The sequence below is a fragment of the Carlito syrichta genome, unplaced genomic scaffold (genome assembly GCF_000164805.1).
Source record: "Carlito syrichta isolate Samal-C Ts95f unplaced genomic scaffold, Tarsius_syrichta-2.0.1 Scaffold197851, whole genome shotgun sequence".
In the NCBI taxonomy this organism is placed as follows: domain Eukaryota; kingdom Metazoa; phylum Chordata; class Mammalia; order Primates; family Tarsiidae; genus Carlito; species Carlito syrichta.
Window position 1 is genome coordinate 391228 of NW_007141947.1, and position 24684 is coordinate 415911.

At 37.0% G+C, this 24684-nt stretch overlaps 1 protein-coding gene across 1 annotated transcript in view; it reads right to left on the minus strand.

Moving 5' to 3' along the window:
• The window catches only part of ADAMTS18 (ADAM metallopeptidase with thrombospondin type 1 motif 18), a 158808-nt gene that overhangs the window by 69924 nt on the left and 64200 nt on the right, over positions 1–24684 (minus strand). The window contains exons 4-8 of the mRNA XM_021709367.1: positions 8299–8581; positions 5631–5819; positions 5292–5377; positions 3548–3707; positions 1622–1727 (exon numbers count right to left, since the gene is read on the minus strand). Coding sequence (XP_021565042.1) covers positions 1622–1727; positions 3548–3707; positions 5292–5377; positions 5631–5685 — 407 coding nt within the window. The 5' untranslated portion in view covers positions 5686–5819; positions 8299–8581. The remainder of the gene's footprint in view (positions 1–1621; positions 1728–3547; positions 3708–5291; positions 5378–5630; positions 5820–8298; positions 8582–24684) is intronic.

Below are 24684 nucleotides of genomic sequence, written 5' to 3' on the forward strand. Positions count from 1 at the left end.
GGGAGGGAAAGAGGAAGGGAGGGAGGGGAAAATAAATCCATACATAAAGCATCCAAAGAAAAAATGAGAACCTCAGAAACAGAGGTGCTGTAGGAAGATTGGAGTCATTACTCAAAGAGGAAAAGGTACTGAATTAGCACTTCATTGGAATTGTATGGGCATGAGAAAACCAAGTTTGAGTTAAATTTTGAAGTAAAAATTTAAATTGTTTAACTTACTGTGATTTAACAGCATTTTAGAAGATTATATATATTTTCTTTAGTACATGTCAAAAGTCAAATCAAAATCTTAGGCATTATCCAATCAAAACTTTATACGGCTATATTATCTAGAACTTGAGAATGTGTTTTAATTTATATCTATACTTCCTCCTATCTCTGACTCTTCTCTTCCATCCTCCCTAAAGACTATGTTTTGTTTTTCCTTATCTAAAATGTTAGACTTTGATTTTGAATAATCTTAAATTATAAGTAAGGATAATTAAATTTTTCAGTGGCCAGTAGTTGAAAAATGAAACCTGGTCATTTGGATTTCATGCTGGTGAAATAAATTTAAGTATGTGTTTGATATGCACAGATATTTTATTTCCTACTCTGTATAAAGGAAACTTGTGCTTAATGGACATTTTGTCCTTCTGTTATTAATAAAAGTGGTTTATTCATATCTCATTAAGAAAATGATTGTGTGTGTGTATGTGTAATTCCAGTACTTTCTTGGGTAAAAATAATGGCCAAGATTAAAATTTCCTGAAGATAATAAATGCAGCTCATAAGAGACAACAGCACCAAAATTTCAAAATATTAATTATAATTGTTGAAGGGATGATGTTTGCTTTTAAGTCAGAAATTAATTGGATGCTCTGAAAAATGTATAAAAGATTTCCCCTGCATGTTGAATGAAATATATATACAATTGTACATGCACATATTCCTGAACTGTACATCTAAACAGTATTTCCCTTTGAAATAGTCATTTTATAAAGCAGTATACTTATTCCAATGCAGCTGTTATTTATTGCTCAAATCATGTTTGAACATTTTCTGCAGCATTGTCTTTATACCAGATTGTATGTCTCATAAAATAAATTTATTTCATTACTTATAGGATTCTTATTCCTCATTTCTAACTCTACTACCACAAAAGGAAGACTTACTAACATCAATTAAAAATATTAAGTACATGCAATGTCACCAACTAAAAGAATATCCGGTACATGCTTCAAAAGCTTTTTTTAAAAGTGGCATGTCATTACAGTTTGTGAATTTACATGTCTCCAAGATTATTTCCTTCATCTAAAGAATTAACTAAAATTATCTTCACCACATCAAAACATAAAAGAGAATAAATAAATGCCTAAAAGACCAAATAATCAGTTAAATAACTGCAGTTTGTGCACACAAAGTAATACTGTGTGGCTATTAAATACTATTTTTTTTAAAAAAAAGAGTGACATCAACAATAACTGGTCTTTACTGAGCCCTTTCTATAGTCAGGCACTATTTTAAACTTTACCCAAGACTTCTCCTATTTACTCCACCTAAGTCAATATTAACCACTAGGGAATTCCAATGAATCACCCGGCCAGTATTCATACAAAGTGGTGAATCAAGGATCCACTTACTTGTGCCCTGACTCATGAGCAATGGTGAAGGCAAGGCCGAGTCCCGTGTCCTCATTGATGGTACAACTTCTGTACTTAGAGCACATTCCACTGATGGGAGCAAACCCTATTGAAAGATCAGTTTCAATCGTTAAACCAAAGAGCACACACAGACACATCATCATTTCTAATGTCCTCAAAAGGTTCTACACAGTTTAGTTTGATGAATTAATAAATTTAATGTTTTTTGGTAAGAAAATACTACAGGTTATAGTTCCTGGTCCTGTGTAATAATATTATGTAAATGCATTTCATATTTTCTTGCTTTTGTTAGATATTGTCATCGACTGATTCTTCTGAAAATCTTTTGAGGTCAGTATGAATATCATAATTCCAATTTTACATTTAGTATAGTAAGTCAATACCTTATCTAAGTTTATTATTTAGGTCAGAGCAACTGATTAAATGACAGCTAAATCAATGCTTCACTTAACAACATTCACTTAACAGGGACATTAGGATCCAAGTGCAGGGTATATTTTCTAAGAGAAAACACATATCTTGGGGTTTTGTTGTTGCTATTGTTGTTGTTGTTTTACCAAAAGCAGTGAACATAGACATGCCTATGCAATGTGTACAGATTAAATTAATTTTTCTCCTGTTCACTATAATGTGATAAATTCTTCTGTTCCCAAAAGCTATGTCCTTCTAAGAGCAGTTATGAAAGCATTCCAGCCAGTTCCTGATTTTATCTTTAAATACATTACATTGCATGTAAATGTCTTTTTTCCAGTTTGGAGTGCTAATAATCAGTAAAACAAGGCTATATACCCATTTAATATCAAATACATGCTTGAGAAGTAATTATACCCACATCATTGCCAACATGGCAGTGATCTGAAAACCCTAACATAAAGGCATACATCCCAGGTAGCACCATCGTCACTATCACCACCACCACTAAAACACTCTGAGGAAGAAAATGATGATGCATAAATTGCATAAACTTTTCTCATTTCCTTCAGATTTTACCATCCTTCTGGAGCATCATTGTGTCAACAAACAATGGCTTCCACTTACTAGTTTTGTAAATAAAGTTTTATTGGAACACTGCCACATTTTTAAAATGTATCATCTATGGGTAAACTACAGTGAGTAGTTGCGACAGAGACCTATGAACTGCAAAGTTAATGGCTTTTTACAGAGAAAGGTTGCTGACCCCTGATTTAGACAATCATCAATTAATCAGAACAATTATTGAATTCCTACTATGTGTGATAAAATATACTAGAAAATATAGATGTAAAAGATGCAATCTTTACTTTCACTGCCTTGCACAAACACTGCCTTGAAGAATTGAGTCCTTCAAAGTCGAGCAAGTAACTTTCTAAAGGAGGCACTGCTACCTAGTGGCATAGTTAAGTACCATGGAGATCAAGTTCTCTTCAATTACTCATTTCTGTGGCCATGATGCTTATGGAATGATCTACAACTTGTCTAGTTAAATGATAAGCCTCATGCCTCAGTGAGCATTGTTAGGGTCAATAAAGAAAAATATAAAAGAAACAAAGTAATTGGGCTGCCCATTCCATATTGAGTTCAGTTAAATAGAACAATATTCACCAGCAAGTACAATGAGGAGATACTCCACAATTATAAATATTAGGTCTTTTTGTTAAGGAGCATAAGCGTCACCCAATCCAATAAAGTTTCTTTCATTTATTTATTTATTTGTTTGTTTTAAAGATGTGGGGTACAATTGATCATTGTACAGGTAAAGTTTGGGCCTCACTTTGGTCCCCACTTCACCTGTTTTGAGATCAGGTACCCTTCTTGAAGTGTGTGGACCCCCCTCCCCACCGGCAGTTTCCCACGACTGCCCCAATAAAGTTTCTATACTGTGTTTTCAGCTAACAGGTGTGTGTGAAGGATCTGTTTATACCATACCTAGAGTGTCACATGGTTCATTCTTCCAGGAACAAATATCAAATCCTGTGAGTAAGATGGCGTGGTCATGCCTCTTGCCATTTTTTCCAATGAGGGCAGACTGCCACTGACAAAAACTATTCAGAGACTGGTCTGCATGATGATTGATCAATAATCCTCCCTATGGGAAACCCACACAAATCAGAGTGTGAATTTTTCACAGAGATGAGACCACTGAATCATTCAACTTGTGCAGGCAAACACAGAAACATCATGTTTCTAGGGGAAAAGGTCGGCAGACAAAAACACTTGAACAAAGGGAGAAAGCAGTTAGGAAACAATCTATTTTAGATAGATGTTCACAATATTTAAAACAACTACAAAGTTTTAGTAGTGTGATTTATGACCAATTATATTTTTACAACAAATAACCTGACATCAGTTAGGAAAACCTTTGCTCATATCACCTGGTACCACCTTTATAAAATTGTTATAATTTTTAAAGCATAATAATAAATTAATGGTGATAAAGTTCAATGGCTTTTTAAATAAAGCATGAGGAAGACAGTAATCTTAGCTTATTTACCTCTGTGTCAGGATTTCCAGTAAAGGGTTTAGCATATCATGGGTTATAATTAATCCATATAATAAAAATTCATCGAATGGATGAATACACAAATAATTATAAGACTCTAAGGGATAAGATATGACCTACTCTTAAAATAATCATTTGTAAAGGTGTTTGCCTAAACAAAATTTAGAACTACTGACTTGGGTCAAGTTGAGAGGTTTTAGACAAGATCTTTAATTATCAGTGAATTAAGGTGCAGCTGGCTTCAACGTCCCTGGGCAACATGTAAGTAGTAGACCAAAGACAAACTCTCACCCAATGCACACCCTTTCTATCTCTCTAAAAGTCCAGAAATAATTTGACAACTTGTTAACCTCCGAAGCTCTCCACACCTGGGCAATTAGATCAATTTTTGTCTTGTCTCTGACTCCCTGCTTTTTACATTCTTTATTGGGGTTATAGATAAAGGGAAAGAGCCTCAGGGGACTCAAAAATAGTCTGTTTGAATGGTAATCCCCACCTCAGAAAAACACAATTTAAACATCAAAACACTACAAAGCAGTGAGTACCATGCAATTTAACACTTTATTACATGTTCTGGTTTTAAAATTTGCCCCTTGTCTGTGTCTTGCACCTCGCTATAATCAATTCAAGGGCAGTTAAATATCCCTTGCTTATTCTCTGTACTACCTAGAATGATGGTACTCGGGAGACAGTAGGTTTACTATAATAATTTTCTGATGTCTTATTTTCAGTATATTTTCAAAAAACCCTTTCCCATCTACCTGTGATTACTCAGCATGTCCAACTTGCAAAATCCAACTAACCCTTAAATCTGTGAATAAATTCACCTTCCTTGTGAATCCTACATAATAGTAATATTTTCTTTATGTTAAATAATATTTATGTTTTATATCTTTATATTTTATATGCATATTTAACAATATTTGATGTGTCATTGTGAAAATTTGCATATATTTTATTTTAAAAATGTTTATGTATACTGTAAACAATTATTTTGTGGTGTTTTAGTTTAATTATTTGAGTACATAGCCCTATTAGATTGTATTTTTCTTGAGACAGGGTCAGAGATTTTGAAATCTGAATTTCTAAAGACTAGTACACTGACTAGCACATATTAGGTGTTCAATAAATGCATACTGAATGAAGAAATAAATGAAGTTTGCCACTTACAGGTTCCTGTTCCAGGAGAATAAGGCTCACCACAACAATATTGATGTCGCTTCCAATAGTTCCATCTTTAAATAGACTGGAAACCTGTTAGAACATTTGAAATCAAACAAAAATCTCAAATTTTCAACAACCATATGGGAAAAAAAAATCAGACATACTGACAAGTTTGTAAGCTTCAATTTTATCAAACACATGAAGACAATTCCCTCAAAACTCAACTTTAAAAAAAATAAAACCATGTACATAGCTTCATCTTCAATTCAACTCATGCAAGGGGAATTCTGTAATTTTTAAGTTCTTTGGAAAGCCAGACATTCGTGATAACCTTCCTTACCATATTCATTACTGTGAGAATGTACGTGGTGACATTTGCCTTGCCATGCTTTTCCACCATTTTCTTGTCTGCTACCACAAGGGTTTCCACATTCAGGCCCTTTTGTGACTTTCCAGTTGATCTTCTGGGTCTCCCTGAGCTCCCATATTCATCAAACCTTAGATAGGTGTCCTCTGTGGGAGGCTTGGGGGCATCTGGGATTAACATAAAAGCATTTGGAAGGGATATCAGTAGAGCATATCTAAGTGAGAAAGACAGAGAGAAATTGAAACAAAGGGAGGAGAAAAACTCTGTAACCAACACTTCTCTAACCCACTAACAAGTGATACCATCAGTGCCTGTTCTGGTGCATTGCACCTAGTATGTAGTCAAGAAAGATTCATTCAGTGGATGTGTGAATAGACACACAGATAGATGGCTGGGTGGAAGAAAGGATGGAAGGAAGAAAGGATAAAAGGAAGGATAGAAAGATGGAAGGATGGAAAAATGGATAGATGGATGGATGGATGGATGGATGGATGGATGGATGGATGGATGGATGGATGGATGGATGGGTGGGTGGGTGGATAAATGGGTATGTGGATGGGTGAGTGGGAGGATGAGAAGGATGGATGGATGGATGGATGGATGGATGGATGGATGGATGGATGGATGGATGGATGGTAGATGGGTGGATGGATGGATAAATAGGTGGGTGGAAAAATGGATGGGCGGATGGATGAATGGGTAGATGAATGATTGGATGGGAGGATGGACTCAGTAACTCAAAAATACTCTAAAAAGTAAAACAAGCTACAATTCTAGTTGGTAGAACAGGTCAACAAAAATCAATTTTGTGAAAGGGATCTTTAAAGTAGAAAATGCTCACTTTATTACTCAAATCCAAAGAAATAGACATTGTCCTTTGGATCTGAATTCATTATACTACTTTATATGTTATTTCTAAATGAAATGTCAACTCCTGTAAAACACTGCCCATGCCTATACTCTTATTTCGTCAATAAAAACTTTAATTAGCACATAATAAGTGGTCAACAAGGATTCTTTGATTTGATATTGACTTAGTTATTGGGGGAAACAGCATAATCAGGAATGATAGCAAAAACCTTATTAAACACTTTTCAAAACTGATGAGTCTGAGCACCATGTTAATAGAATGAATGCTAGGCATAGCCTTTGAGCAGAGACCTAGAAGCGACTGCTGGTCCAGGCATGACACTTTTAGTTAATGGGTAGCAACAAGTCTAAGGGTTCCTGGGAAGAAAAGGGGCATTTGGAAAACTCAGGACATTAACTATGTACTAACTAGTATAACTAGTAATATTTTAATACCATCACAACTGGGACAGCCATAATTGTGAAGTCAGTTCTTCACAGACTGAAAGTTAAAGATCATTTAGTTATACTTAAAAACTTTGGCCACTTAGCTCTGTGACCCTGAGTCTCAGTTTCCATATATCCATAAAAAGAGTATGACACCCATTCAATTCATTGCTGTAAAGGATAGCGTTGATATCTCATATCAAAAAAGTATCATGACCACCCTAAATATTGCTACTATTAATACATGCTAAATTATTATTATAGGTACATGCTAAAGAATGCTTCTTAATAAGTGTATTTCAACAACACCAAAAGCCAAAAAAACAATGAAAATGGTAGAAATACTGTCTTTCACTATAGCTCCTGATTAATCTCTCAGTAATGCCATGTCCTCTTCTCCAGTAGAACTCTCATCTGGCTGTGCTGTCCAACTCAGTACCCACTTTCCACTTATGGCTATTGAGCCACTGATTTGTGGCTGGTGCAACAGAGGAATAAAATTTTCCATTTTATTTCATTTAAATTAAAAAAGCAACACGATTCAGTTATTGAAAATTTTAAGTACGCCTGAAACAACTTGCATATGTAAGTTTTTCATTCTTAAATTCTATGAAATCTAAATACAAGATTAAATGTTTCTGATAAAAAATTATCATCTCAGTTGAAATTGTGCTGTGAGTGTAAAATAAATACTGGATTTCTAAAACTTAATATAAAAAAGACTGTAAAATCTCTTGCTAATAATTTGTTATACTGATTACATGTTGAGATGATAACATTTTGTATACATGGGCTAACAAGTTATTACAATTAATGTACCCTTTTAAAAAAAAAAAGTGTCAGAAAATTTAAAATGATATTTGGAACTTGCATCATATTTCTATTGGAGTTGCTGGTCTAGAAAATGCAGACAGTTGTACCTGGGCCACCAACCATATTCAAGGGTCCTAGCCACCTCCCTCACATGTCCATGTTCTTGTTTCCGGGAAGTCTCTCCTTCATGTTCTCAAAAGGAATACCCACCATACTTAGACAATTACCTCTGATTTTTTTCATCATTGGAGATGTGGGGACTTTTTCCAAGAGCACAGAAAAAAAGATCAGTTTACCATGACTAAAAAATAGGAGATACCAAAAGAGAAAAAGAGAAACCATATCTACTTTAACCACAATTGGATCATCCAGTTCTTTCCTGACAAGGATGATCACTGGTCCTTCTCCAAGACGAAATAGAAATGGGTGCTCAGTGCAGCCCAATATCAACCTACAAAATCAGCACACCTGACAGCTCTCAAGAAAACCCGTCGAGGCCCACATAAGAACAGAGCAAGAAAAAGTTTCCTTACATACATTTCTTGCGTCGTCCACAAAAATGCTGCTTTTGCAACCTTCGGTGGTGATACTCTGTCTCTTGACTCTGAGATGCATGGGGAGTGTGACTTGGGGAGTAACCAGGAAAGTTCCGGCTGGAGCCGGGGTGGCCACGGTACTGCTGGACCTTCTCCTCTGCTGTCCTTTTGTACAATACGTGAGGATGGTGACCTGCAGGGGAGCTGTAGTTGTGTTCCTGGGCCAGCAGCTGAGGTAATGGCGAGATGAGGAATTCATTTTTTCGTGTCCTTATTAAACCTGACTAAAAAGCCAAACACAAAGAAAATATTCATTATTCCAAGCATCTCTTTGTCATGGGTTGATTTTTAGCAACCATCTACTGACTTTAGGCACTGTGCTAAATGCTTGACACATATATCTCACTTTTATCTGCATCATTACAAGTGGCTATTATCATCTCCATTTTAAAGGGAAAACTGAGGCTAAGATGCTAAGTGGAAAAGCTAGTACTGACATTCAGAGTCCTCTGCTTCCAGAGGCAGTGCTCCTAACTACTAGGCTGCCAATCTGGTTGTTTTTGCCAGAAGAGCTGAGCCAAGGACATCCCACCTCTGTCTCTCTGATCTCACAGACACTGTGGTCAACACTGGATAGGGTGGTGTGTACTAAAACAAAAAACAAAAGCCAAACACTGTCAAGTGGTTCATAGTGTAGGTAATAAAAACAAAGGGATTCCATCTTGATTTTATAAGTGTTTGGGAAAAAAAAAAACTGGCTGGGTTCAGTGGCTCACCCTGTAATCCCAGCACTTTGGTAGGCCGAGGCAAGTGGATTACCTGAGCCCGCGGGTTCGAGACCCGCCCCAGCAACTTGGTGAGACTTCGTCTCTACAATAAATCAAAAATTAGCCAGGTGTGGTAGCGCACACCTGCAGTTCCGGCTACTTGGAAGGCTAAGGCAGAAGGATCACAGGAGTCCAGCAGGTCGAGGCTGTGGTGGCCAGGACCGTGCCACTGCACTCCAGTCTGGATGACAGAGTGAGACTCCAACTCAAAAAAAAAAAAAAAAAAACTAGAGGGATGGCAGAGGAAGGTATGGATGATTATCCAGCAGGCGGCACTATTATGAAGAGATACATTTGCCAAATCTAAAAGAAGGAAAAACCTCCAGCAAGCCCATTTGATCACAACTTTGCTTTCCAAGTTCATGGCACAGTACATATATCTCTGTACTTGATATTGCAGGTACAGTTCATGTTGTACTCTTCTCTTCTCTAGATATCAGAGTTCCCTGGTAACCAACCAAATTAGGTATAAATGACTACTATGGGAAGTGTGGTCTACAGGCCAATAGCTTCAGCCTCAATCAGAAGCTTGTTAAAAAGTATAGAATTTTGGGTGTCACCCAAAACCTGAATTCTGAATCTGAATCTGAATTTTATTGAGATCTTTACATGTTTATGAGTCTCTTACAAGCCTTTGTATTTCTGGGGTATCAGTTATAAGTCTACTTTTTCTTTTCTGATTTTATTTATTTCAATTTTTTGTTTTTCTTAGTCTAGTTAAAGGTTTGTCCATTTTCTTTTATCAAAAGAACAAATTTTTATATCACTGATCTTTTGCATTCATTTTTAATATCTTTTTATTTATTTGTGCTCTGATGTTTATTATTTATTTCCTTCTATTAGAGTTTTGTTTGTTAACCTTTTTCTAATTTCTTGAGATGCAATGCTAGATTTACTTGAGATCTTGATAATTTTTTGATATAGGCATTTAATACCAATAAATTTGGAAATCTGGGAGAAGTTGAAAAATTCCTGGACATATACAACTTACCAAAATGGAAACAAGAATAAACAGAAAATACAAGCAGACCAATAAAGAATAAGGAGAGCAACACAATGTCTCCCATCAAAGAAAAGCCCAGGACCTGGTAGTTTCCCTGCTGATTTGTACAGCAGGGAAGAAGCTAAAAATGAATAAAAACCAATCCTTTGCAAAATATTCCACCAAAAAACGGAAGAGGAACGAATTCTTCCAAATTCATTTTATGAGGCCAGAATCACCTGATACCAAAACCAGACAAGGATACAACAAAAAAGAAAGCTGTAGGCCAGTATACAGTATATACATAGAAGAAAAAATCCTGAACAAAACAATAGCAAACAGAATTCAACAGCACATTAAAAAGATTATTTGCCATGGTCAAGTGGAATTTATTTCAGGATTGTAAAGATGATTCCACATATATAAATCAATAAATAAATCACATTAGCAGAATCAAGAACAAAAATATATGATAATTTCAATAGATGCAGAAAAAAACAACAAAATTCAATATCTCTTCATGATAAACATTCAACAAATTAGGTATAAATGAACCATACTTCAACACAATAAAGGTCAATTATGACAAATCTCCAGCTAACATCATACTGAATGGGAAAAGTTGAGAGCTTCTCCTCTAAAATCTGGAGCAAAACAAAGATGCCCACTTTTATTTAGCATAGTACTGGAAGGCCCAACCAGAGCAATTAGACAAGAGAAAAAAATAAAGGGCATTCACATTGGAAAGAATAAAATCAAACTGTCCCTGTTTGCAGACAGCATGATCTCATATATATTAAAAACCCTAAAGATTCCACCAAAAAACTGTTAGAATAAGCTAACATAGTAAAGTTACAAGATACAAAGATCAGCACAAAATAATCAGTAGCATTTCTATATGACAATGGTGAGTTATCTGAAAATAAAAATAAGCAATCCTATTTACAATAGCAAAATACAAACAAACAAACAAACAAAAACCCCAGAAAAACAAAAACTCTGGGAATAAATTTAACCAAGAAGATAAAAAATCTCTAAGATGAAAACCACAAAATACTAATAAAAGAAACTAAAGAGAACACAAATAATGAAAAGTAATTCTGTATTCATAGATTGAAAGAATATTGTTTAAATATTCATATTGCCCAAAGCAATCTACAGAGTCAATGCAATCCCTATCAAAATACTGATGACATTCTTCAAAGAAACAGAAAAAGACAATGCTAATGTATGTATGAAACTACAAAAACACCCTAAATAGACAAGGCAATCCTGAGCAAAAATAACAAAATTGGAAGCATCTACTACCTGATTTCAAAATATACTATAAACGACAGTAACCAAAACAGCATGATATAGGTATAAAAATAAACACAGATCAATAAAATAGAGAATCCAGAAATAAATCTACTCATCTACAGTCAACTTACTTTTGGCAAAGACACCATGAACACACCGTGGGGAAAGAAAAGTCTCTTCAACAAAGGATGCTGGGAAAACTGAAGATCCTCACGCAGAAGAAAGAAACCAGACCCCTATCTCTCACTATATACAAAAATTAACTCAAAATGGATGAAAGGCTTAAATAAGAGACTTAAAACTACTGGAAAGAGGGGGAACACAGGGGAAACATTTCACAAGATTGTTCTGCACAAGGAATTTTTGAATAAAATCTCAAAAAGAAGAATAGACAAACGGGATTATACAAACTAAAAGTTTCTGTATGACAAAGGAAAAAATCTAAAGAGTGAAGAGACAACCCACAGGATGGGACAAAAAATTTGTAAACTATTACTCTGACAAGGGGTTAATATCCAGAATATATGAGGGACTCAAATATCGCAATAGCAAAAAACAAATAATCCAATTTTTAAAAAATGAACAAAGACCTAAATAGACACCTCTCAAATGGCATACAAATGGCCAACAGGTATACAAAAAAATGCTCAACATCACTAACTATCAGGGAATTCAAATAAAAACCACATGAGATATTACCTCAACCCAATTAGAATGACTTTTATCAAAAAAAACAAAAAATAATAATGCTAGTTAGCATGGATATGGAGAAATGAGAACTGCTAATGGGAATGTAAATTAGCATAGCAATTATGCAGTAGAGAAGACAGTATAGAACATCCTCCCAAAATTAAAAATGGTACTACTATATAATCCAGCAATCCCATTATTAATCAAAAAACCCCAATAAAATCAGTATGCCAAAGATATGAGGGGGGACCCCCCAAAAAGCAGAATTTATTTATAAAAAAAATTGGGTATTTATTCTTTTATGTTCAAATGTCAACCACCTTCAAAGTACTCTCCATTTGATGCAATACAACTATTAAGATGCTTTCTCAACTGCAGTTTTTGAACTTGTCAATTTCGATGCCTTTTAGTGCTTCTGTTGTTTGTGTTTCACCTCTTCTATATCAGCAAAATGCTTCCATTTGAGAACATTTTTCACTTGAGAAAAGGAAAAAATGTCACTCAGTGTGTTTGGATGACTAGAGAGGGTGGGACACGGGGTTCATGCCATTTTTGGCCAAAAATTGCTGAACATCCAGCGTGGTATGAGCAGGTACGTTGCCATGGTGGAAGAACCAGTCACTTGTTTGTCACAACTCAAGACGGTTCTTCCACAAATTGTGACACAACCTTCTCAGAACTTCCAGATAAAATCTTTGGTTGACCACTTGATCCAGAGCAACAAATTCTGAGTGTACTACAAATTCCCACCCTCCAAAAGATAATTCTGTTTTGGGGCGGTCCCCCTTGTATATCAACACTCCCATGTTTATTGCAGAACTATTCACAGCCAAGATATGGAATCAACCTACCCATTCAACAGATGAATGGATAAAGAAAACTTGATAGATATACACACAATAGAATACTATTCATCCATAAAAAATGTAATAATCCTATCATTTGTGGCAACATGGATGAACCTGGAGGATAGTGTGTGAAGTGAAATAACCCAAGCACAGAAAGACAAATGCTACATGATATCATTCAAATGTGGAATCTGAAAAAGTTGATCTCATCAAAGTACAGAGTATAATAGTGGCTACCAGAAGTTGGGGAGAATAGAGGGAAAGGGGAGAGATAAGTCAATGGGTACAAAACTACATAAGACAGGAAGAATTTTTTCTGTTGTTCTATTGCACAATTAGGTGACTAGAGTTTATATTGAATTGCATATTTCAAAATAGCTAGAAGACAGGATTTGGAATATTCTCACCACAAAGAAATGATAAATATTTAAGGTGATCAATATGCTAAATACCCTGATTACAACGCATACAAGTATCAAAACACCACAGTGAACCTCATAAATATATATCATTATTATGTGCCAATCAAAATCAAAACAAAACAAATCCCAGGTGGACAGGTAGAGCAGCACATGCCTGTAATCCCAGCTACTTGGAAGGATGAGGCAGGAGGACTCCAGTGAGCCAAGGAATTCAAGGCTATAGTGAGCTATGATCATGCCACTGCACTCCAGCCCACTGAAGTTTGAGAAGCACTGATATTGTCCAGGAACGCTTAAACTTTGCTGAACATTAGAATCATCTGGGATCTTAAACACACACATACATTCTTTTTTTTTTTTTTTTTAATTATCTCTCTCTGTGTCTCTGTCTCTCTCTCTGGCAGAATCCCATACCATATTTGTTCGTGTGACTGATATATCAGATTTTTTTTTCACTGCCCAGGTGATTCTCACAATGTACAAACAAGTCTGTGAACCACTGCTCTAAGCCGCATCTTCTTGCATTTTTTATTTAAAAGGTATGGCGCACAATTCAGGATTAGGGAGGTAGGTGGTCATTAGACCTGATCTTTATCTGCAAAATGGGAAGAAATTTTTCAGTCCTGTCCACTTTACAGGGGGAGATAAAATAATCACTGTAGGAGTCCTCTATATACTCCAGGTCGCAGCAATTTAGATGATTAATGATGATGAGTGATTGAATTGACAACGATTCTTTGAATATCATCTAGGTGCCAGGCACTCAGGTAAATGCTAGGCCCACAGCTGTGTAGAAGACATACAAAACGTGATTTTCTTGGAAGAGACAAGCACGTAAATCTACAAGTATGGTCCAGAATGCTAAGTGGGGTCTTGGGGTAAGGGCAGGTTACCATGGGAATACAGAGGAGTTGGTACCTAACCCAACCTGTGGGGTAGGGTGGAAGAGTGGCAACAGAAGAGCTGCCCTCAGGCCTTATTTTGAATCTATATTCGGGGTCAGTTTCTCATTCCTAAAGGAAACCCCAGAAGGTATGATTTGGTCCTGATTTTCCTACCACTTCAGATGCCTGTTGTCTTCAGAGAGATTATTTTATGGGCTGTAGTGCTGACATGAAATCTTGAGCCTAGACACGAAGACACATGCCTTCTTCCATATACCAAGTACACACTGAGCACCTGAGTTCTGGCCCTGTTCTAGGAATTGCCATAAACAAAAGAGGTACACGATAAGTAAATAAGAAGGTTCACATTCATGTCCTTATGGAGATTATTGGAGAAGAGAATTAACAGCAAGATAAACAATTAAAGTAAGTAAAGTCCTACAATCCCAGAAATTCTGTCCGTCATATCCCCAAGATATAGCTCAGAGCAGCCCATCCTTCCACATCTAACCCCTATTATGCTGGTAGAGGCTTACAGTTCTCATTCAGACATTTTCTGTCTAGTGTCTCAAATCCCACCTGTCCTTTCCAACAGGGTCTCTCCACATCAGCCAGAGTTCTTGTCCAACACAAATCAACCCATTCCATGATCTTTATTATTAATCCCAAATTCCTGGCCTACCAATTCTTGTGTAATCTACCTATGAATACCTTGCCAGTTTTACCTGGCCTCTCTCCCGCTCCCTCTCCTCACACCATTCTAAGTGGGATGCTGCTTTCACTTTTTGAACCTACTAAGTTCATTCATACTAAACGGCACTGGCATGCAAAATTTTCTTTCCCCTGCAATCTTCTCCCATGGACTCGCTTGGCTTTCTGGTGCTCATTGTTGATATCTCAGCATAATCACCATCTTCTCAGAGAAGCTATACTCATGACTCAGTTGAAAACTACCCCCTCCCACTTAGAAATCATCTCTGGACACAGTCTATTGGCTTTGTGTCTATCTTCAATGAAGGACACACAAAATGTGACCCTCCCCCCACCACGTTGGACATGCAATTTTAATGCATACTCAGCAAGGCCACCTAGGCATCCCCAGTGCATGCCACATATTATCAGCTAATGAATATGTTTTCTTAGTCCATAGACATTTATCAGAGTGAAGGGGATGCTGAGGGAATGCCACAGAGGGGGCAAACCAGAGATGGGAAGTGACAAGTTCAAGACCATCAAAACATACAAACTCTTTCTATATTTCAAATGAGATGCCAGGTGCATTCCACACAATACCTTGTTAAAACCTCACAACTACCAGTGTGGAAACCCCAGCTGGACACACAGACAGGATTCAGGTCCCCCATTCCCTGGGCAGGGTCCTCTCCTCCAAGCCATGCTCTCATCTCTTTCAAGCTGCATTCAGACAAAAGACACCATTTACAGTCCCCCACAGACAGAGGAGAAAAAAAAATAGTGAATTATCCCTGAAAGCCCTCCAGCCTTACTAACTTCCTTACTTGGTTCAACTAATATCAAAGGCTTAAGCAACTTAAGTGCTTTAACTGGACTAACCGGTTTGGAAGCTTTCTATTTTCTCTCTGTTTCATGAAAACTGCAGACATCTCAAATACATACTGAAAATTTATATATTGAGACAGCAATAAAGAGATAATGGTCAAACTCTTTTGAGACAAACACCCAGGACCACACAGCCCATCATCTTTCTGTTTAGAGTGAGAAGAACAAAAATCTAGAAGAATTCTTCAAAACAAAACAAGAATTTTACAGTACTAGATATTAAGAAAGAAAACATATCTTTTTTATTTTTTTTTTGAGTTGGAGTCTCACTCTGTCACCCAGACTGGAGTGCAGTGGTCGCTCCCAGCCACGGCAGCCTCGACCTGCTGGGCTCTGGCGATCCTTCCGCCTCAGCCTTCCGAGTAGCCGGAATTACAGGCATGTGCTACCACGCCCGGCTGATTTTTTTTTTTAATTTATTGTAGAGATGAGGTGTCGCTGCCCAGGTGGATCTCGAACCCGTGGGCTCAGGCAATCCACTCACCTCAGCCTCTCAAAGGCGCAGGATTACAAGCTGAGCCACCGAGCCCGGCTGAAAAAATATCTTTTTATTCTGGTATAGTTTGATGAAAAACATTGGAATCTAACCAAATAAATACACTTTATAGCTTAAAAATATAAACCCAGTACATCCAAAAGGAGTCATCTGTTCATCTGTAGAGAGTTGGAGCATTCTGAGTTACTGAACGCATGTGACATTCTGGCTGAATGGTGGTGAACAAGAAGGATCTATGGTCTTGTTGGCTTCCAGTTCAATGGGGGAATCAGGGACTACAGTATAAATCACATTTCATGAAATTTTCTTTTAAAATATCTTCCCTATAAGTCATATTTCAATTCCATTAAAAGAAAAAAAATCTAGATTTAACAGAACAGGAAGACTGCAGATTTCGGAAATATTTGGCAAATAAAGTGATTGTATGAGTGCACAATTTATTTTCGAAAGATCAGTGTGAACAGCCTTAAAGATCAATACAAAAGGAAGTAATAAGCTTTCTGAAATCAGGGACTATGTCATAAGTGACTTGTATCCCAGTACATATACCTATTAAATAATAAAAAATAAAAGACTTAATGGGCTAATGATGTTTGCTGCAATTGAACCAGCAATCAAATGGAATAATATAAATAAATCTTTAAAAAATCATCCTAAAATCATAATAAAAGCCCCATGAGGAGTACCATTAAGTCATTTTTACTTTTAGTAAAGACTAACTGGCAGATACAACAGAGTTGCCCCAGTAGGCTGGTTGTGAAAATATTAGCAAAGATATATCTGTGGTCATCGACAATCAACTTATTTTTCATTTTTAAATATTTAAGAAAAAATGTTATCTCAATCAAGATGTCACACAATTTTTTTTGTAAATGTTATTTTAGTCAAAGAATAGCACTAAAGAATAAATCACTGCCTAACACATATGAGGACACCCAACAGGGAAATCTCAGTTCAGAATAAGTGAAAGTCTTAAGAAAGTGTGTAGTGAACATGAAACAGAAACCCATGGTCCAGGAGCTGGGAATAAGGGAGGAGAGAAACATCAGAAAAATAAAAGACCAAGAAAGTAAAGAAAAGCTGAGAAAGTCTTTAACTAAGGAAGGTCGATGATGTTTAAGACTGTGTTACGAAGCAACAAAAGTATTGAGATTAAATGGAATGAAACAAAGACAAAGAGTTAAGGGAAACCCTCAACAAAAAAAAAACAAAGTAGTTTAGAGATAAAACAAGCTTTGCTACTTAGGTTCAAGCATTCTGAACTTCTGAACTTTTTTTGTTTTGTTTTAATCTGTGAAATGGAAATGGAAGTTATCCTAACTGGGGTTTTCAAAGATTAAGTGAGTGAATATTTATCAGTCACTGTGCTAGGTGTGAACTTCTCAGTAAACAATTATATTAAAAATACAGCCATAGCCATGCTCAGTGGCTCAGTCTGTAATCTCAGCACTTTGGGAGGCCAAGGCAAATGGACTGCCTGAGCCCGCGGGTTCCAGACCAACCTGAGCAATTTGGCAAGACCTCATCTCTACAATAAATCAAAAATTAGCCCGGTGTGGTAGCACACACTTGTAGTTCCAGCTACTTGGAAGACTGAGGTGGAAGGATCGCCAAAGCCCAGCAAGTCGATGCTGGGGTGGCCGTGAGTGTGCCACGGCACTCCAGCCTGGGTGACAGAGTGAGATTCCAACTCAAAAAAAAAAAAAAAAAATACAACCATTGTGGCTTTTAAAAAGAAAATGAGAGACTCAGGAGTATATCTAAAATGTTTAGCAAATCCCAGGTGAGAACAAGTAGAACCATTTGGATCCCTGAGACAAAAATCTGGGTTATTATGTCCTGAATGCAGACCAACACTGATAACATCCTCTTTTCTCTATAAAGTTCATAAATCTAAGAAATAGTAAAAAAAAGTGCTTTGCCATCTGCATCCGGACATACAGAGGTAGTTTAACAGAAAACCTGAACTGGCCCTCAAACACAGGCATGTACTCCGAAAAAGAACATATATTCAAGATTTTCTGTGACTGTCAAAGAGAAAAACAGCTCATGTTTTTGGAGGAAAAAACCCAAAAATGTATATTTCACCATCTATTCCTTGATATCAATATTAATCCCATCAGTGGGATTCACAATACAATTCTGATGGAGATTTATGTTTTCCAGGTTCATATACATATTAATATTCCTTAAAAAAACTGTTGTTGGTGGGGCATGGTGGCTCAGCCTGTAATCCCAGCACTCTGGGAGGCCGAGGCGAGAGGATTGCCTGAGCCCGAAGGTTCGAGACCAGCATGGGCAACTTGGTGAGAACTCGTCTTTACAATAAGTCACAAAAATTAGCCAGGCGTGGTGGCGTGCATCAGTAGTTCCAGCTACTTGGAAGGCTGAGGCAGGAGGATCGCCTGAGTCTAGCAGGTCGAGGCTGTGGTAGTCATGAGCATGCCACTGGACTCCAGCCTTCGCTACAGACTGAGACTCCAACTCAGACAACAAACAAACAAACAAAAAACAACCTGTTGTTAGGCACAGTTAATCCAAACTGAATAAAACATTGTCAATATTCCAAAATTGCTCACAGCCTAGAGAGAGAAAGAGATATGAAGCTAACAAAAACCACAAAGTGTCTTCAATTCTGTAATTCTGGAGTGTTCCTTTCATCCTTTCCTTATCTCTTTGGGGAGTATCCAAACCTCTCTGATACTCAGGTCCCTGATCTGTAAAATAGAACAATAATAGGATTTTCAGAGGATTAAATAAGTTAATACTTCTAAAGTACTAAAAACAGTGCTTTGCACAGAAATAACACTTAAGACATCTTTTTGTTGCTATATTTGTATTATATTTGACTGTTTGAGGGAAAATGCAGAGATGTCAGGCCTTTTTCTAGCAGTCTGTTTATATTATAATGTTCCCCCCTTCAATTGGACCTGAAATTCTAGAGAATGGCATACATATTCTTTCAGTTTATTAAGAAAAACAATGACAGGATTAAGCAAGGCTTCAAGAACTGAAGAGACACATTAATGAAATTCTCAAATGTAAGTGAAGATATATACAGACAAAGGAGAAATAGTATATTTTTTTTTACCTTGGAGAGTTGCCTAAACCAAGGATTTTAGGTTTTAGATTTGATTGGTTGGTTTCTTTTGCAGGGAACAGGAAAGAAAGAGATGACAGGTGGCAAGGAAATGACTAGGCTGCTCCTCTTACATGCCCCTTCTTGAGACCATTAACTTCATAATCATAATGTTCATGGATTCAGATGTTTAACTCCAACCTTAGTCCATTCTGAAGACACAATCTCTTCTCCTCCTCCACTGAAATAAGGCATCACGTCTCTTTTCAGTTCTAGCATCATGGATAAAGGAATGTTTTTAACGAGGCTTAAAAAGTGAATTAATGGTTACTACTGAGAAAACCAAAGTAAAGCGAACTTTCTGGAGAATGTGACAAAATAGACCATGATCACAGACCAGAGCTCTCAAGTTATAAGCCAGCCATGGGTTTAGATGGGACAAGTAAACGTCCACCTATTTCCAGTGACCACCTGTACGCTGCAAGGCCTCTCCACAGATGCTCACTATGTCTTCAATCCTGTAATGCTGGAGTGTTCTTTTCATCCTTTCCTTATCTCTTTGGGGAGTATCCAAACCTCTCTGCCTATGGTTCATGTCACTGGACAAAGCTCTCTGCCTATGGTTCATGTCACTGGACAAAGTTGATTTGTCCAGGTGATCCTGATTTCAGCTAGGCAGGTAGACTATTCATATGCTCTCAGTCTCTATGGCTTGCTGAGTCACACTGATAATGGCGGACTAGAAAGGGGTCCAAAAATTTTGCTGCAGAAGTCTTTAGAAACTCTTGGCTTTCTTCTCTTCCATTGCTTGGGATGCCTCAGTAGGCTCAAATTGAATTATCCTTTCCTATTACTTAAACTAACCAAATTTGGCTCCAAAACAACTTTAACTAACATGGCTTTAGACCATATGCAATGGTTTATGCTCCTGACACAAAGATTAATAGTTTCAGGCTCTTTCTTCAAGGCCTTTAAACTGTAACCATCTGTCATTCTCGCAGCTCTTAATACATATTAATAACATATTGATGAAATTTATTTATTTAGCTAATGATTACTTCTATTGAAATAAATACTTAATGACCTACTTAATGACCTCAACAGCCTAAATTCCATGAGACCAGAATATAGCACTCCACATTCATTTGGGAGGCACAGGAATACTCTGTCCAAGCTATGTCTGTGCTAAAAAGGACAAATACCTCCAAGAAATTATTTTTGTTTTGACACTGTATATTAATATCAAAACAGTTTATATATTCACCATAACCTACTGTATAAATACTAATATTAACTTTAACAAATCAAATGAATACATGCTCAAAAATGCATGTAGTTTTTTTTTGTTTTTGTTTTTTTTTGACTTTGTATTTATTTATTTTTATTTTATTTTATTTTTTTGTTAATCAGTATTTTTTATTATGATTTTGTGGGGTACAGTTAAGGGTTAGGTGTACAATTACGTTTCGTTCAGGCACCCTGTTGATAAGAGGTGTTTTCCCATCCCCCGACAGATATTTGCTGCATGTAGTTTTTATAAGCAGACACAACCTATGTTTTAACAGAATTAATCCAAATGGCTTAATCATGGGCAACAATGTTAAAGAGTTCCTCCTTTTCTTCCCATCTTCCTTTACCCCACCACCTGGAGGAGCAATTCAGTGTTTCCTATGTACCAGACACTACACAAAATCTCAACAATCACAACAGCTCTAGTCAGTGGGTACTTTATTAACTCCTTTGTATCTCAGGGCTGTCTGACTTCCCTTGTTCTTAAATACACACATTCTGTTCCGAGTCAGGAAAGATTCCAGAGAGGATGTGACTTTGAGGTGGGATGAATTAGCTGCTGGAGTACCAGACTCTTAAGTATGACTCTTTAAGTACAAAACACTTATGGGTTGGCATAATGTAGGTCCTGCCTACTGTTCTTGTCACCACTTCAGATAGAGCAGAAGATCAGAGAGGCACAAGTCAAGTCAGGTCTTTCTTATAAATGAGGGCTGAAGTTAAGTGGCATTAAAACCAGAGGGTCAGCCTTTTGGCTTCTCCTCTCAATCTTCACACCAAAAGGTATGAAAAAAACAATGCCCCTCTGCTCAATAGTGACATTGAGAAAGCTTCTCCATGGATCTGGAGATACCTGGCTTAACTGTTCTCTACAAAGTGTCCTTACTGGTCATTACTAATCTAGTCTGTATTTCACCCTGCAATGCTATTGTTCTCTCCCTTCTAGAGTATTCTAAGTACTTTCAGGGCAGAAATGGACTACTGTGCCTTGCAACAACCACACCATGTCGTGTATGTCAATGATACCCTACACATCTTTGGGAGATACACACACACACACACACACACAGAGAGAGAGAGAGAGAGAGAGAGAGGGAGAGGGGGAGGGAGGTGGTGGAAGAGAGATAGAGAGAGAGAGAGAATGAATAATAAGGAAATGAAATCATATCTTCTAAGTCCTTCAGATAGCAATATGCCCTGACAATCAATCAGGACAGGTATCATAGTTGCATGACCTTTATAAGCAGTTCAGTAATGAAGATTTTCTCAGGTAGGGCAGACTAAGGAAGAGGCTGTCTGACACTATGACTCATAATCTTCTGTTCCATGCTTTTCTTGAGAATCTGATCATTTTCAAAAGAAGATTAAGGGTACCATTTGGGGAACACATGACTGTCATAATGGCTGTTAGTTAAATGTGAGTGACTAAGAAGACAGTTAGCATGTCTTGCTTTAATGGAAACCAGACTTTCCATGAACTTCACATATAGACCCATGCAGCCAGTCTTTACCCCGGATTATTTCAGGCTTTGGTGCTGTGTCTGCCAATAACATCTTTCCTCTTCACATGTCAGCATCCTCGGGAAGGAGGGGCCCTAAATGCCTGGGAGGAGACAGTCTTACCTCATATCTATCTAAGTTGTGTTTTTTCATGTGAATTTCAGGATTCAAACTTATGTTTCCCACCTCCAATTCCCTTTTGCACCAAAAAACATCCTACGAAATGCAGCATGCCACTGACATATTTCAAAGCACAATTGAACTCTTGAGCACCTACCTGTTCCCTTCCCTGTGCTTTCATTAAGTTTGGTCATGTATTGTCCCAGACCTCAAATATAGCAGTGGTCTCCTATCTCATCTCCCTGTTGACAATCTCTAGTCTCCCTTTCCCCAGAGTTATGTTTTTCCAAAGCAACACTTTTAACAGATCACATTCATGCTCTATTACTACAAGATGAATTCTCAATCAAGAGATATGGATTTCAAGCCACTTTGCAGCCCAATCCAATCCAAATTTATCTAGCATCTTTTCTCTACCATCTACTACCACTTTTACCCTTAAAACAAAACAAAACAAAACAAAAAACTGAACTCCAGCTACACAGGCTCCATTGCTGTTCCACAAACAAGAAAGCCAATCTACCTCAGAATGTTTGTACCTAGAATGCTCTTCCCCCGGATATCTCATTTCAAAGGTCACTTCTTCAAACTACCCTACTGAAACAAAGTCAACCTTTTCTCAGTCAGCTTTATTTTCTCTAACAGCCCTTAGCTCTATGTGGTTGTCTATCATGCAGCTGTTTGTTTCTGTGTTGAGTGCCTACTGCTCCTATTAGCTTCATGAAAGCTGGGACTTGTCTGTTCTACTCACTTCTTTATGTTTATGTCTGGCGAGTGATAAATTCTCTGTAAATATCTGTGGAATTAGGAACCAACCATGCTGCCTATTGAAACTGGTCTGGATAAAAAAATGCGGTACATATACACAGTGGAATATTACACAGCCATAAAGAAGGACAAATATATGGACTTATCAGCAACTTGGATGAATTTATAGTCAATAACACTCAGTGATCTATCACAGAAACAAAGAATAGGGTATCACATGTTCTCACTCATAAGTGGACCCTGAACATTTATCATCATAATACTATAAGAAAGGGATTGGCAGTAGTAGGATACTCCTGGGGTTGTGGGGAGGGAACTTAACATCAATAAGGGTAACTGATCTCAAACCAGGCAAAGTGGGGAGCAAAGGGAGGCCCAAACTTCACCTGTACAATGTCCACTTGTACATCTAATCCTGAATTGTACCCCATATATTTAAAATAAAATATGAAAAAATTAATAAGAATTAAATTAAAAAGAACGGATAAACTACAAATAAGGCAACATGCTTGGCACTAAGGGAGATACAAAAACCAAGCAAGACATTGATGCCTACATTTAAGAAACCCTGCTACTACTGGAGATAAACTTAGCCAATTAATCAGATATATCATATCCCTTTCCCAATTCGTCATTCTGATTTACATCCTCCTCCCATAGGATTCCATACCTCCCTGTACTTTATCAAAGCATTTATCAAGGGAACAATTATTTCTCTAGTTTCTCCTTTTTTCATAATGTAAATCCCCGGCAAAGCAGAGATAATGGTAGATTTGACTTTGCACCCTTATAATTCAGATGGCATTGGTATGATATTCAAACCATGCTGAATGAATGAGGGAATATATAGAACTCTGTGGGAGTAAAAAGTTAGGGCAGACCACCTCTGAGGATAATATTTGAACTTTTGTGCAGTGTGGAAAGTTTTGAAAGAAAAAGCCATCTATGTTACAGAAAACCCTGGCTGACACCCAAGTAGTAGTTACCTCCTGTAGCAGAGAAGAATGCACTAACTTAACACCCTGTATTCTGCCTGGCATAATTATGAAATACAGCAAAAATTTAGACAAGAATAGAAATTTATATAATGAGTATACATTACTAGCATCATCTATCAATTCATTATGCCATCTTTGCTTCAGATTTTTAAAAAACCTAAATATTACAGATACATGTACTCAAATATTGAAATCTAAACTCTTGAATGCCAAATCAATATTTTTTATATTATCAGTATCCCTTGCTATTAAAACTCTAACTCTTTGCTATCTGACAATCAATAATCAATAGATTATTGCTATTTCCTGCTATTTAAATGATCACTATCCAAATTTATTTGGTTTCTAAGTTTGGATCATAAGGAATTGATAGAGTTGATTCTCAATGTATGTTTGCTGGAAAATAGTGACTTTCTAAGAAAGAACATTTGACACGTATTCTGCAACTCAGCTGGAGTTGCATAAATAGTGTCTGCTACATTTGCAAGATAGTGGAGCACTGATTTTTGGAATAAACGATGCTCTTCCATTCCCAAGGCTGCTGCCTGCTGATGCACACCATCAGGAAGACATGTGTTTTTACTTGTTTCTGTAGTGGTGATGGGT